General features: G+C 36.4%; 1 protein-coding gene across 2 annotated transcripts in view; it reads left to right on the top strand.

Annotated features, from left to right (window-relative positions):
- Positions 1-14,845, top strand: part of Cdc73 (cell division cycle 73) — a 112,258-nt gene that overhangs the window by 1,877 nt on the left and 95,536 nt on the right. For both annotated transcript variants that reach the window (XM_037211342.1, XM_028884611.2), the window contains exons 2-5: positions 1,591-1,696; positions 5,218-5,287; positions 11,090-11,152; positions 11,232-11,284. In XM_037211342.1, the coding sequence (XP_037067237.1) occupies positions 1,591-1,696; positions 5,218-5,287; positions 11,090-11,152; positions 11,232-11,284 (292 nt within the window). The remainder of the gene's footprint in view (positions 1-1,590; positions 1,697-5,217; positions 5,288-11,089; positions 11,153-11,231; positions 11,285-14,845) is intronic.

Below are 14,845 nucleotides of genomic sequence, written 5' to 3' on the forward strand. Positions count from 1 at the left end.
TAATAAATGAATGAACAGATGAGTAACTTTTAAAGAATGGATACGAATTCTGAGTGAAATGGTGGAATAGACTTCCAGTATAGGGAATTGTATACTTTAGATCTTTAGATATGAATCCTGCAACCAGCATTCCCCCCCACCCCCCACCCCCCCAGACAGGGTTTCTCTGTGTAGTTTTGGTGGCTGTTCTGGATCTTGCTCTGTAGACCAAGCTAGCCTCGAACTCACAGAGATCTGCCTGGCTCTGCCTCCCAAGTGCTGGGATTAAAGGCATGCACCGCTACCACCACCTGTCGAAAGAGCATGTTTTGACAAGAGCTTATAAATGAGTGGAAAAGTAAAACTTAAAAACAATTGAAACTTTTTTTTTTTTTTTTTTTTTTTTTTGGTTTTTCGAGACAGGGTTTCTCTGTGTAGCTTTGCGCCTTTCCTGGGACTCACTTGGTAGCCCAGGCTGGCCTCGAACTCACAGAGATCCACCTGGCTCTGCCTCCCGAGTGCTGGGATTAAAGGCGTGCGCCACCACCGCCCGGCTTGAAACTTTTAATATCAAATCTTCAATAGTTATTTTCTACATGTATGCACAACTAAATATGTACATATATAAAAGATTAATTAATACCCTTAATGCATTCAGTGCTTTTTGCTTTTTTACCATTACTTTGTACATAATTAAGGAGTAGTGGCTGATTTGATGTATCAGTTTAAAAGAAAAGTGATAATAGAACCTAGTAAAGTAGGTTTAGGACAAATTACATTGAGCTGCATTCAGATAGATTCATATAGTTTAACATCATAACTACAGATGGAGGGGGAAGGGAAAAGGGGAAAGCTGTGTATGTGTTAGCATTATAGAGCTTGTACTCCCAAGACTACATGGTTGAATCACAGAATTATATTTTGGTTTTGTGTCACTGGTCTAGTTTGAGAGATGTTACAAGGATCATGCCATTGAAGTTCATCCTGTTTCCTTTTCAGAGTATTGTTGAGGATGTTGTACGGCAGTATCTTGTTTAGAACTTGTTAGAAAGATGTTCATTTTCTAAGTGCAGCCAGCCCTAGTGATCCCTTCCCCTGAGCAGTTAGTTTTCTTTGAATGATCTTCCCGTTGAGCAGCTGGTTGGGTTGCTTTCTCTGTTGACAGAGCTCAGAACACAATTTAGGTCTTATTTTAAAATATGTGTAAAGTGAGGCAGAGGATGTAGCCTAGTTGGTAGAGTGCTTGCCCTGCATGAATGAGTTCCTGTATTTGATCTTCAGCACCACATACAACATGCCACCCTCAGTTGTGTGGCCGATTTGAGGCCAGCTGGGATATATGAGACCTTGCCTGTCTTAAAAATAGAAAAGAAAAAAGTATATATAGTATTTTAGAGTATGAATTTATGTGCTCTCCCTGTTTCTTTCATTTTTTTTATTTTGTCTTTTTGCCACAATAACTCACTTATAAGAGTTTGTATTGCATATATATTTTTTGCTGTTATAACTACATTGTTAGATAATCAGGTAGATATATAAATGAGTACATATAACTGAGGTTAAATAATTGATTTAAAAATCTTAATAAAACTCATGTTTTAATCATTTTAGGACTGGAAAGGAAGGCCAACCCAGAGAATACTACACATTGGATTCTATCTTATTTCTACTTAATAATGTACACCTTTCTCATCCTGTTTATGTCCGACGTGCAGCTGTAAGTAGAATTCATTTTAAAATTTCACTGATTAAACAGTTAGTGTTTGGTGTAGATAACTTTCCCTCATGGGTTTCAAATGTCTGAAATTGTTTTGGAGTGTCAATATTAAGTTGCTATGTGATTTATTCAGTTGTTTTAGTTGACAATTCATTATTCATGTAAAATTTAGGTAATGTTTATAACAGTATAGACATTTTGTTTGTTTGTTTTTAGAGACAGAGTTTCTGTGCACATTCCTGGCTTTCTATGTAGACCATGCTGGTCTTTGAACTCTCAGAGATCTGCCTGCTTCTGCCTCCTGAGTGCTGGGATTAAAGGCGTGTTCCACCATTGCCCAGCATAACAGTAGAAGTTTTAAAAGCACTTTCATAGATGTTTCAAAAATGTGTAAGCTGGTGGAAGAACTCTGATAATTCAGAACTAGAGTTTAATTTCAAGAAAACTTTTCTTAGTATAAACATAATAGAGGGCAGGGAGGGGTAAAAATGATGTAAATTCAGTACTCCAGTATGAAATTCCCAATAAATAAATAAATTCAACATGAACAGATACTTTTAGAATTTTAAACAGTGTAGTTATTTTGGTACTTTAGTGACAGATGTATTGTTTTTCAGTTTTATCTGCTTTTTCAGTGTTTGAAAATTCATTATTGAGAGGAAATCATTAGAAATAATTAAAAATGCTTCATTTTACAGAGATTGTTATGGTGGGATTCTTCCAAAGGCAAGAGACTTTTAAAAATTGATAAGTAAATAGGATTCAGATTTATTTGAGTTTGACATTGCACATTGCCATAAATGTCCAAATAAGATGGTTCCCCAGATACTTTTTTTTGGGCGCTGGAGGAACACGAGTTTCATGTAGCCCAGGCTGGCCTTCAGCACCTATGTAGTAGAGGATGACCTTGAACTTCTGATTCTCTTGCCTCTCTACGTCAGTGCTTGGATTAGATGTGTGTGGAATTATGCCTTGTTTCTATGGTTTTGGGCATTGAACCTAGGGCTTCATGCATACTGGCAAATACTCTTCTAGAGATACCCCAGCCCTTTAGCTTTTATTGAAAGTGAGGGCCTTATCAGATCCCTTGGTCGGGTTGGACTTGCTGATATATTCAAATATCCATTCTAAATGTTGTGTTAACTTATGAGTACATACTTTACTGCATTGTATTAATTTAAAATAGTACTTTCATGTTTTACAGTTCTTAAAACAGACCCTTCACAGGCACCGTCATTGTACCTGCCTGCCTTCAGTAGAGCCACTCTTTGGTGTCTGACACTGCTGCTGCATTGCAGTATGTTGTGGGAGACTTGCCTTCAAAGCAGTGATAGCTGAGGTTTTGGAATAGTAACTTGTTATTTGGACTAGCTGAGAAAGGATTCATCGTTGAATGGGCTTCAGTATTCAGTAGGACTGCTTTTCTGAGCAAGAAACATTCAGTGTTAAATACATTTTAAAAAAATCACTGTTAAGCAGTAGGGAAAATATTAGCAATTGACCATTACATTGTTCTTTATTAGATCTTTAAATAAAAACTGAATCAAGCACTGGGCGGTGGTGGTGCACGCCTTTAATCCCAGCTTGGGAAGCAAAGGCAGGTGGATGGATCTGAGTTCGAGGCCAGCCTGGTCTGCAAATCGAGTTCCAGGACAACCAGGACTGTTCCACAGAGAAACCATATCTCAAAAAACCAAAACCAAAACCAAAAACCCAAAACAAAAAAAAACCCAAAAAATAAGCAAACAAAAAAACCAAAAGTGAATCAAGCAATTAGAATTGTTTGTTAAATAATTGAAGTACTTAGAGATTTAAAGATTATATTCTTGTCGAGTGATTGTGGTTCATACCAGTTACCGTTGTTACTGTGGACCCCAGGATTTCCAAGTCCTGTAAGATGTGACGTTTGTTTTCTTAAGGACTTTCCAGGGGGACAGCAGACATGTAACCTTCTGTGGTCGTGCAGAGCAGAGGTTGCTCTTTCCGTGGCCATGCTCTTGCTGGTTGTTGCACACCAGCTCTTCCTGGAGTAGATAGGTGCTCCTGACCCCTGGGGCCTCTAGTGTCAGCAGACCTTCAGTTTCTTAGATGGCTCCAGTGTGCGCCACACTTGAAGGGATTCTGAAATATCTTAGCAGACTCTGAGATTGTGTAATAATCCGTGTAGGCTGTTTATAAAATGACAATGACAGAAGTATTTGTAGGTTTTTAAACTTGTATATTTACTCATAAGGAAAAACTAAAATTCAGCCTGACCTTTAAAAAAGATTCTGTGATTTATTTGTTCAGCTAAGTCAGAAAAAAGTATGTGCAAGTACTGGGTGTTGTGACATATAGGGGTCATTGTGAGGTAATTGGCTAGTGATACTAAGGGTTCTTATTACTTCATTGTTGTTTATAATAGTTGACAAAGGTTGTAATCTATGTAATCCCTTGGCAACCAGTTTTTCTTTCACTCTCTTTACATTAGAAAAATGATAAAGGAAAATAGTGGTAATGGCAAAATTCATTGGCCCAAAGATGACTTGATGCCTAAGTGTACATTTTATTTGTTTTAAGCATCTTTTAAAAAGATGTGCTATTTTTACTTATATGGCTGTGTTGTGTCTTAAGTACACATGAGTACATGAGTGCAGGTACCAGATGCAGCCACAGGAATCTAACCCTTTCCCCGAACTGGAGTTACAGGTGGTTGTGAGCCACCTGACAGAAGTGCTGGGAATCAAACTCTGCTTCTCTGCAAGAGCAGCCAGAGCTCTAGCTGCTGAGCCAACTTCTTATTGCAGCTCCTCACATGGCTCTAATGTGGCAAACTACTACAATTAACATTTTCTTAAGAGTTCATTTTTTCTCATGTACTTGTTAATTATCAAAAATTGTATTTAGTGGTTTATGTAGTTCACTTGGAAGAGTTTCAGTTCAATAGTTCGAAGAGGTTTGGTCTGCGTGTGGGAAAAAAGCACTACAGACAAAGTATTAAGTGAGTCAACATTGGGACTGAAAAGATAGTGTCCCTGTATGTGCATAACATCCTGAGTACAATTCAGAATTAAGTAACAGCCGGGCAGTGGTGGCGCACGCCTTTAATCCCAGCACTCAGGAGGCAGAGGCAGGCGGATCTCTGTGAGTTTGAGGCCAGCCTGGGCTACAGAGTGAGTTCTGGGACAGCCAGGGCTACACAGAGAAAGAAACCCTGTCTCCAAACAAACAAACAAACAAAAAAAGTAAAGTTGAGGGTTGAGAAAGCCTGAGATTGATACTTTGAGAAAAGATAAAGTTATTACTTACTTTCAAACAAGTGTCTTGAATTTCTTTCTGCAATTTCCAAAGTAAAATTACTGAAAATTAATATTTGAGAAATTTTCAAGAATTTTAGTTAATTTTTAGCTTTTTTTTTTTAAACAAATGTGACTTTAAATACATGTTACTAAGGATTGTTAGATAAATTCAGAGATTACATGATATTTATCAAGTTTCATAGTTGCTTCCATTCAATATCTAATTTAAAATTTTGGCTTCAGACCGAAAATATTCCTGTGGTTAGAAGACCTGACCGAAAAGATCTACTTGGATATCTCAATGGGGAAGCATGTGAGTAGTTTTAAAATTGCTCCCACTTTTAAACATTTTTTTTTTTCCAATCTTCCCTATGAAATAAGATGTAGTGGGAAGTTTGTATTTCCACTAAATACCTTACCTGAAGCTGTCTGTGTGCTTCTCCCTGCAGCTGCACAGCATTGTCTGTTGTTAGGCTGTCTCTCCACCCTTGCATGAGGATTCTGTTCATAGTATCAAAGACTTTTGTCTCTGTAAATTATTATTTCTGTCTTGCTTTACTGTTTTCTCCTTTCTTCTGAATCATTACCTTTTAGAATACATGTACAAATAACTATTCTTTAAAAATTATTTTTGATTCCACATTTCTCTCTCTCTCTCTCTCTCTTGGAGACAAGGTCCCTCTATGTAGTCCTGGCTGTCCTGGAGCTCACTCTTTAGACCAGGCTGGCCTTGAACTCACAGAGCTCCATTCACCTGTCTTGCTTCCCGAATGCTGGGACTAAAGGTGTGCGCCACCACCACCTGGCTGATTCCATATTTCTATTTATCACTGTTTTCTTTTTAGTACTATAAAAAAAAGAACTGACATAATATCACTGCTTCCTCTTTGCCTGCTCCAGGTTCCTCCTGCCTAGCTTTCATCCTCACCATCCCATCAAGTCAGAAACTTGAGAGTTGCCACATCTTTGTTTCCTTTTACCCCCTTTACCTGTGAAGATTTGATACTGTTGGAGAGTGCTTCTTTGAAGTCCTTCACTTGGCATTTTGGGACCCTAGACTTTGGGTATTCTTTCTATTCATTGTTTACCTTTCAGAGTATTTTTGTCACTTCTGTACCTAAGTCGTCTTAGGTTTTTTATTGCTGTGATGAAACACCATGACCAAAATCACTTTGGGAAGGAAAGCGTTTATTTCATCCTACAGCTCGTACTCCATCATCCAGGGAAGTCAGGGTAGGAACTAATACAGAGGCCCTGGAGGAGTAGAGGACTGCTGCTAACTGGCTTGTTTCTCATTGCTTGCTCAGCCTGCTTTCTTACAGCCTCCAGGACCATCATGGTGCCTAAGGTTGATATCACCCACAGTGAGTTGCCCCCCACCCTATCAGTCATCAGTCAAGAAAATGCACCACAGGCTTTTTTACAGATAATCTTACAGAGGCGTTTTCTCCTTTGAGGTTTCCTCTTCCACATAGCTTGTGCCAAGTTGACATAAAACTAGCTAGGAAGTTTTCTATGGCTCTTTTTCTCTTGTAACTTTAAAATCTCTAGGTGACCCCTTCCAAGATTTATGCTGTAAATATCCTATTCATATTGCCGAATTCCAGATGTAGTTGGCCCTTGAACAACATGGGTTTGATAAGTACAAGTCTACTAATATGTAGTGAGGATTTTTTTTTTTAAGATTTGTGACTGTTTTGAAAAACATTAGCCATCACAAAAAAATTATGAAAAGTATATTATCATGTTATATACTAATTTAAAAATAAGTTAAAAAGTACAATGACAAAAAGGTATGTAATATATAAATTATCTATTCATTTATAATTCAAAAGTCTATTATACACAATTAAAACTTATCAGAACCTAGTCACATAGTATTTCTATACCATATTGATACCATTCACTGTTGAGAGAAATGTAAACATACAATGCAGTATTAAGTCATAACTGTATAAAATCAAGGGTAGTATGTTACAGCTTTATAATGATTTCCTCTGACAGTTCTAGTGAGCTCAGGCAGCACAGGTATCTGCTTAAAACGTTATGTACTCTTGTAATGAGATTATCCCTTCAGAATGTTGTATGCTATTGTAAAAAGTGACTTCTTGCAGTTCTTAGATATTTTTTCCATTATATATTATGTATGCATTATATGATACATTCATAAAATATATGGGTTACTACCTATGTTATTGTTAAGTAGCTTCTGATAAACAGCAATGTATTAATTCTTTTGAGCAGGTTTTTGAGAAGTCAAATTTATACGTGAACTTTCAACTTGATGAGAGAATCAGTGCCCCAACCCCCATGTTCAAGAGTCAGTTGCATACATCTCCCAGTGACTGTGCTTCATATTTATAAATTTACTGTTGTCATCTTCCTTTAAATGTTTAACAGGCTTCTGAAATTGAGCATGTTCAAAATAGAGTGCCCAATTTACTCCTTCCCGTCTCCACCCACATGAAACAAAACAGTGAGTCTGTTCTTCTCATCTTAGAAAGAAGGGATGGTACCTTATGTAACTTCATGCAATGACTTAGACCTTAAACCCCAGTGAAATGATTTTCTGACATATTCACAACATTTGTAAGTCCTTTTCTCTCCCTTGAAAACTGTGACAGTTTTCCACTCTACCCCAACCCTGTCCCACTTCTCTTTGTGCTAAAACCTTCTCATATGTTCTTACTCTTTATTTGCTACAACTTATTCTGTATCTAACAAGATTTGTTTTTGAAAAAGCATGTAAATTTAATTGTGCCATTTGTCTGCTCAAGGCTATTTGTGGGTTCTAGCACACTTAGGATAAAGTTCATACTTCTTACCGTGTGGACTCCATGACCATGTTTCTGTCTAAATCTCTGAGTTCATCTTCCATCACCAAAGCAGCCTGTGTATTGATCTTTCAGTTGGTTTAGTTAATCTCAGAGCCTCTGCGTTTGCATTTCTTTCTGTCTTCTCAGTTGTCCGTGTGGTTACTGGGCTGTCATCTTCCATGATGCTCAAATAGTCTTCCAAGTACTGTTCTGTCAGTGAAGACATCTCTCCATTCTAAAATACGAAATAACATCCACCCTCATATCTGTCTATATGTAATCATCCTATTTATTTTCTAAACAGATACCATATTTATTATCTGAAATTATATTTATTGCTTACTTGGATATTGTCTACTAGAGAGTGAACCTTAAAGGAACAGTTGTTTCAATTGTCTTATTTTACTACTCATTAAAAAGTTTAGAACAGCAGCATATAGTAGTTGAATGAACGAATAATTTTTTTGTAGCATATACTTACATTTAGTATTATAGGAACATAATAGATCTCACCTTCCCTACGATGGAATTTATTGTTATCATTAAGCCATTAATAGCAGTTACGTTAAACATTCTGCCACATGTTTTTAAGCTGTAGTGTTGGTGTGTTAGAGAGTGCGTAATAGGAAGACCTCCAGGACTGTTTTCTTGTGTGATTTTCATTCTGCATATGTGTAACTTTTTACAGTTGTTTTTTCCAGATTGTGTGTGTGTGTGGGTGTATGTGCCACAGCTTGTATGTGGAGGTCAGAGAATAACTTTGAGTCAGTTCTCTTCTTCTACCTTTATGTAGCTTTCAAGAATCCAACTCAGGGGCTGGAGAGATGGCTCAGAGGTTAAGAGCACTGACTGCTTGCTTTTCCAGAGGTCCTGAGTTCAATTCCCAGCAACCACATGGTGGCTTACAACCATCTGTAATGAGATCTGGTGCCCTCTTCTGGCCAGCAGTCATGTATGCTGTAGACATAATAAATAAATACATTAAAAAAAAAGAGAATCCAATTCAGATTGCTGGTATGTATAGCATGGCTGTACCTGATGAGTCAGCTCACTGGCCCTCCATGCTTATTTTTAAATTGAATTATGCTGGGCATTGTATAGAATGTAAATGTCTTGTTACTTTCATACAAGGTAAATGAGGAATGAGGAGGAATTCCATTCCTGCAAAGGCAGTTGAGATGGAAAGATCAAAAACAGGCTTTTTATTTTTTATCTGTTTTAAATCAAAGCAAATTTAATTATTTGGAGCATGAGAATCATGGTATACCTGTTTTTTTTAAATATATATATATAATTTTTTTTTCTTCTTAGGATTTTCTCCTAAAAAATGTATGAAGGGAGTGTAGGATTTTTCAGTTTTACTAAGTGTCTCAGATGCACCTGGTAAATCTCTTCACTTTAGGAGAGTCTCAATGAATTGTTTATTCACATAATTTCTTGTGTTTCCTATAGGACAAATTTAGTATTTTTTTTTATATTTTTAAAACATGTTACTAGTTCAATGAAAAAGTTGAAAGTAGTTAAGATAGCATTGCATTTAATAGCTTAAAGACATTAACTGTTAACATGAACTACACGTTTAAAAGCATGATCTCAACAAAAGACAACTTTTCTTGAACAATAGAACTACATAAATTTAAATTTCACTTGGTAAAAGTAACAATTTGAGGAAAAGCAATGAGAACAGACTAATCATTCTGGAGTGTAGAACTTAAAGATCTAATGATTTAAAAACTGAGAATGAGTAAATACATTAATAAAATAACTTTCATATGTTAGATAAGAAATACAAATGAGAAACTGGCCGTATAGTACGATGATAGTGCATCTGACTCCAGAAATACATCAATTTAACATTTAAATAAAGACATGTCAGAGCAATGGAAGAAGGTAGGATTATCAGTTAATATTTGATAAAAATAAAAAAAGTCCTGTATCATAAAAAAACAGCCGGGTGGTGGTGGTGAACACGTTTAATCTTAGCACTTGGGAGGCAGAGGCTGGTGGATTTTGAGTTCTAGGCTAGCCTGGTCTACAGAGCTAGTTACAGGACAGCCAGGGTTACATAAAGAAACCCTGTCTTGAAAACAAACAAACAAACAAGAGAAAAAACAAAAGGCCTGATATACTAAGAAAATGTTTCAACTATAGAATCAGTTATACTAGTTAGCATATGAAGTGTGACGTTATTAAAAAAGACATATAAAAGACCAACAACTTGAATAGTTATAATCAACATATAATTAACAGAAAAGATGATAAATCACTTGTAGATATGATTTATTTTATAATAAATTGCAGATTTAAAGGATACAAAGATAAGATTTTAAATTTTGCTGTTTGTCAGTGAGCTCTGGTGAGGCTGCAAGGGAGCATTCGGCATCATTGGTTGTGTTACTTTATAATCTTCCTGAAGTTGTTGACCGTTCATTTCAGATGAAATAGAACTCCTACATTTGGAACTATCCTAGAGTATTATATTAAAATGTAAAAAGTAGCATACATGTGAAGTTTCTTCATGCTGTTTGTAATAACAAACTGCTTAGAATTGATCTGCCTACTCATAGGGAACCAGTCAAATGAATTATAATTATTCCATACAACAGGATACCCCATAGCTGTAAAATGAAAAAGAAGTTAGGGAACTACCCTACGTACTGGTATGTAAAAGGTGTTTTTTTTAAAATGGGAAACAAGTTTTAGAATATTCTGTGTATTATGCTGCCTTTGTGTACAAAGGTACAAATACAGTATTTGTATTTCTTGTATTTGTAGGTGGATATATAAGACAAAAACTAGCTATATAGGGGAGTAGGAACTTGGTGGAAGGGGCCAGGTACTCTTCTTCTTCTTTTTTTTTTTTTTAATAGTTTTATTTTGAGTCACCCAAAATAATTTGAAGGATGGTTAGAAGTGTCTTACCATTGTGAATGACTAAAATTTGCATGTTAATATGATAGTGTGCATTTTTAAGTATTTGGGGAAAGCATACTCACTAAATGTGTGTTTTTTATAGAGGAGTATAATCTGAACTGACCAATTAACTTTAGTAATTAGCATCTCACTAGTTTGTAAGCTAAATTGTTAAAAATCATTTTTTCTGTCACAGATGTTCAAATGTAGAGTCATCTTGTTACTAAAATACTTTTGTAGGGCTGCTTTTTAAATCATTTTACCTAGGGAAATCCTCCTATGGATATAAGAAATAAAATAAAGCTTGAATATTTCCCCTGGAATAACATCCAAAATAAATGCTCAGATGTTGGTCTGCTTATATGATTTTTCTTTTCCGTTTTTAGCAACATCAGCCAGCATAGATAGGAGCGCCCCCCTGGAAATAGGTCTTCAGCGGTCTACTCAAGGTACACCATGTCTTTATCTTTGACCTTTAAACTCCCCTTTCCTAAAGTGCACACTTACTTGCTGCTTTTTTTCTTATAGTCAAAAGAGCTGCAGATGAAGTTTTAGCAGAAGCAAAGAAACCACGAATTGAGGTAACAGAACTCTTATTTTTAAAGCAATTTATTTTGTACTGAACTTGGAATTGTGTAGAAAAAGGAGTTCTTCATAGACTGGGCAGTGGCAGCACACGCCTTTAATCCTAGCACTTGGGACACAGAGGCAGGTGGATCTCTGTGAGAAGGCTAGCCTGGTCTGGATCTCTGTGAGTAGAAGGCTAGCCTGGTCTACAGAGAGAGTTCCAGGACAAGCCAGGGTTACACAGAGAAACCCTGTCTTGAAAAACAAAAACAAAAAACCAAAATCTTCATAGTAATTCTAGCAGCTCCCCCCCCCCCCCCCCCCCCCCCCCCCCGAAATAGATCAATAGGTGACTTGTGTTACTGCATTAAGCTCTGTGGTGGATATGCCATTTTTTTTTTCTTTGTTGTTCTTTGCCTTACTTGATGAAAACAATGTCGTAGGCCTAGGGTAAGAAACTATTATTTTAGGTTTCCAGGGCCCTGCAGTCTTGATTGCTGCACCGCCATCTTGCTATTCCTCCATCTTTCTATTCTCTGTTGCTGTAGTGGAGAAACGTGTAAATCACACATAAATTGTTAGATGTGGCTGTTCTAATAAAACTGTAAGATGGTGGGAGCCAGAATTGGTTCTCTGACTTCTAGAATAAATTAGTTTGGGGATATGCTTTACTTTTCAGAGTTGTAAAATGTGAAGTACTTACTGTTAATTCAGTAAAATATTGGCACAGATTCTAGATTTCTAGTGTTTTAGTGAGCACAAATGGATTAGGATAGTGTGTTAGTAATTTTTATCACCGTGACAAATTCCCAAGGGAAACAGCGTAAAGAAAGGTTTGCTTTGGCTCCTGATTTCAGCCTATGGTTGCCTGGCCATACTGTTTTTGGACCTATGCTAGAAGGAATATGGCATAAAAGCATGGTGGACGGGAATTGCCCACCTTACTGCAAAGAGAAGCAGAGAAGGAAGGTGTGGAACAACATTAACATTTCAGAGCACACCCTGTGCTCCTTTCAGTCAGGCCCCATTCCTAAGGGTCGCTGGAGCTGTGAGTTCACAGTGCATTAGAGCTGTATAGTAGGACCCTTAGAATCCAACTGTCTCTCCAAAGCCCATTAGACAGCAGCCATCTCCTTCATACCCAAACTTCTTTTGAAGTTATTTTTAGATTCTCACCATAACATTTATTGGAAATAGAGAACAAATAGAATTTCTTTTAGAGTATCTATTGTATAATGGTTGTAACTAATTAACTATATTGTATTTTGAAAATAGCTAAGGAAGATGTGTTCTCAGCACCAAAAAGTATATGTAAAGTAATACCAAAAAAAGCAATGTAAAGTAATACCAAAGTTAACTAACTAGATGGAGCCATGCCATAGTTTATGTATATTTCAGAAGATAATATTACTCATGATGTGTACTTTTGACAGTTAAAAAATTGCCATTACCATTAGTAGACCAGTTAGTATTCTGAGTAAGATATCCTCAGGAATTTTAATTACATATAGAAATACACATTAATGACTTATATAAATTTGTAGCAAGCTCCATATTAATTGTATGCATAGAAAACCTCTGGATACAGAGAACAATTTACTAGAAACTTAAAATCCAGCAAATATTTAAATAGATCATGTATCAGTTTATAGTAAAGAATTAGCACTTCTTCACAAGTGTCAACAATACTAGAAACCATGTATCTTTTTATTTTAGAATATACATATATTCTTTAAATTATTTCTGATATGTAAATGGCCAAGCATCTACTAGTAAGGATGAAGAATGTGACTAGGATAATGTTGGTCGGCAAGTGTATACAGTGGAGTCATTAACAATCTGATCTTAAAACAGTATACTTTTAGTTATTCTGAAACAGGAACCTCATACTTTTTAAGTACTGATAACTAATCCTTTGTTACCGTTGTATACAAGATGATAATTTAAATGCATTAGGTATGTTAAGTCACGTACTCTTTACCACCATTCTTTGAATTTGGTGGCCCTAGATTCAATATCAGTGAGTAGATAGGTTACACCCTAAAGTGACTTACTGAGATATTTAGAACCAAAATTAGAACCAAGGCAGTCTGGCTGCTAAGCCATACTGCTATAATGTGTGTGAATTTTGTGGCAGTAAGACTGAAAGTTTCTCCATTTCCTCCTGGATGAAAGAAAGCTCTGCCACTATGAAAACAGTGAGTGCATTTAGGGTCATCATTTACTTGGAAATATGAAAGCATCACAATGTAATTATTTGAAAAAAAATTCAACACCCAAGAAAGCTAAATGCTGAAGCTTCCAGTAACTTGAAACATCCACAGGAAGCAGCATTATATTTTCTCTGTCATATATAAGCTACAATGTAAACATTTGTATTAGTAGGTAGCTCAACAAATTGAATTTTTTGAAGACACCATGGGAGGCAAAAGAAAACTTGGTCAGAATTTCTGATTTGATTAAAACTAGTTTGTATTTCTAAAATTACTAGTTTATTGAGGACCCTGACCATCATGGATTATAACTTCCTTACAAATGATAAAAATTAAATGCATTTGTTAAAATATCTTTGCTGATGTGTCTGTTTTCACACGTTTACATGGTAGAAAACTAGTAGAGCGTGGAGGGAGCCTAATATTTCTCCTTTGTTGTCTTAAGTATGCTAATGCGTTCTGTATAGTTTCATACAGTCTTACTCATTGAATTGTTTCTTGTTTTTTATTTGTTGAATATAAACTTTGACCTAGATAGGTGTCACTTCATTGGATTTTTTCTTAATCAGCCACCTATCTTTCACACCAAATTTCACATGGCTTCCAAATATAAGTTAGAAATCATATTGTCCAGGTTGACCTCATGCTCACAGTTGTAGCCAATATTGTCTTTAAACTCTTGATGCTTCTGCCTCAGCCTCCTGACTGTTGGGATTATAGGCATGAACCACTCACCCTTGCTAGATAAGATTTTGAAATAGTCTATTGGGAACTTTGTAGGAAGATTTTAATGTGTCGAGGAACTTGTCTTTTGAAAGCAATTCAAGTTTTTCTTCTAGTGTTTGGACTTGTATTTGGTAGATTTTGGGACTGGTGGCACCAGATGAAAAAAAAAATGGTATCCAAAATGAAAAATTTAACTTTGATGAAGACTTCCTTTAAAAGCTAGTTTTTTTTTTTTTTTTCCATTAAGAATGTATCTAGGGCTGGAGAGATGGCTCAGAGTTTAAGAGCACTGGCTGTTCTTCCAGAGGTCCTGAGTTCAATTCCCAGCAACCACATGGTGGCTCACAACCATCTGTAATGAGATCTGGTGCCCTCTTCTGGCCTGCAGGGACACATGGAGGCAGAACACTGTATACGTAGTAAATAAATGTTTTGTTTTTTTAAAAGAAGAATGGCTCTATAGGGGCTGGAGAGATGGCTCAGCAGTTAAGAACAAGTGCAGAAGACCTAACAGTTCCCAGCATCCACTAGTGGATTCACAACCATCCATAACTCCATCTCTTCTGCAGGCACCATGCATGCATGTCGTGCACATAGTGCACATGTAGACAGAACACTCAGTACACAGAAACCAAT

Source organism: Peromyscus leucopus, chromosome 15 (assembly GCF_004664715.2).
Source record: "Peromyscus leucopus breed LL Stock chromosome 15, UCI_PerLeu_2.1, whole genome shotgun sequence".
NCBI classification, from domain to species: domain Eukaryota; kingdom Metazoa; phylum Chordata; class Mammalia; order Rodentia; family Cricetidae; genus Peromyscus; species Peromyscus leucopus.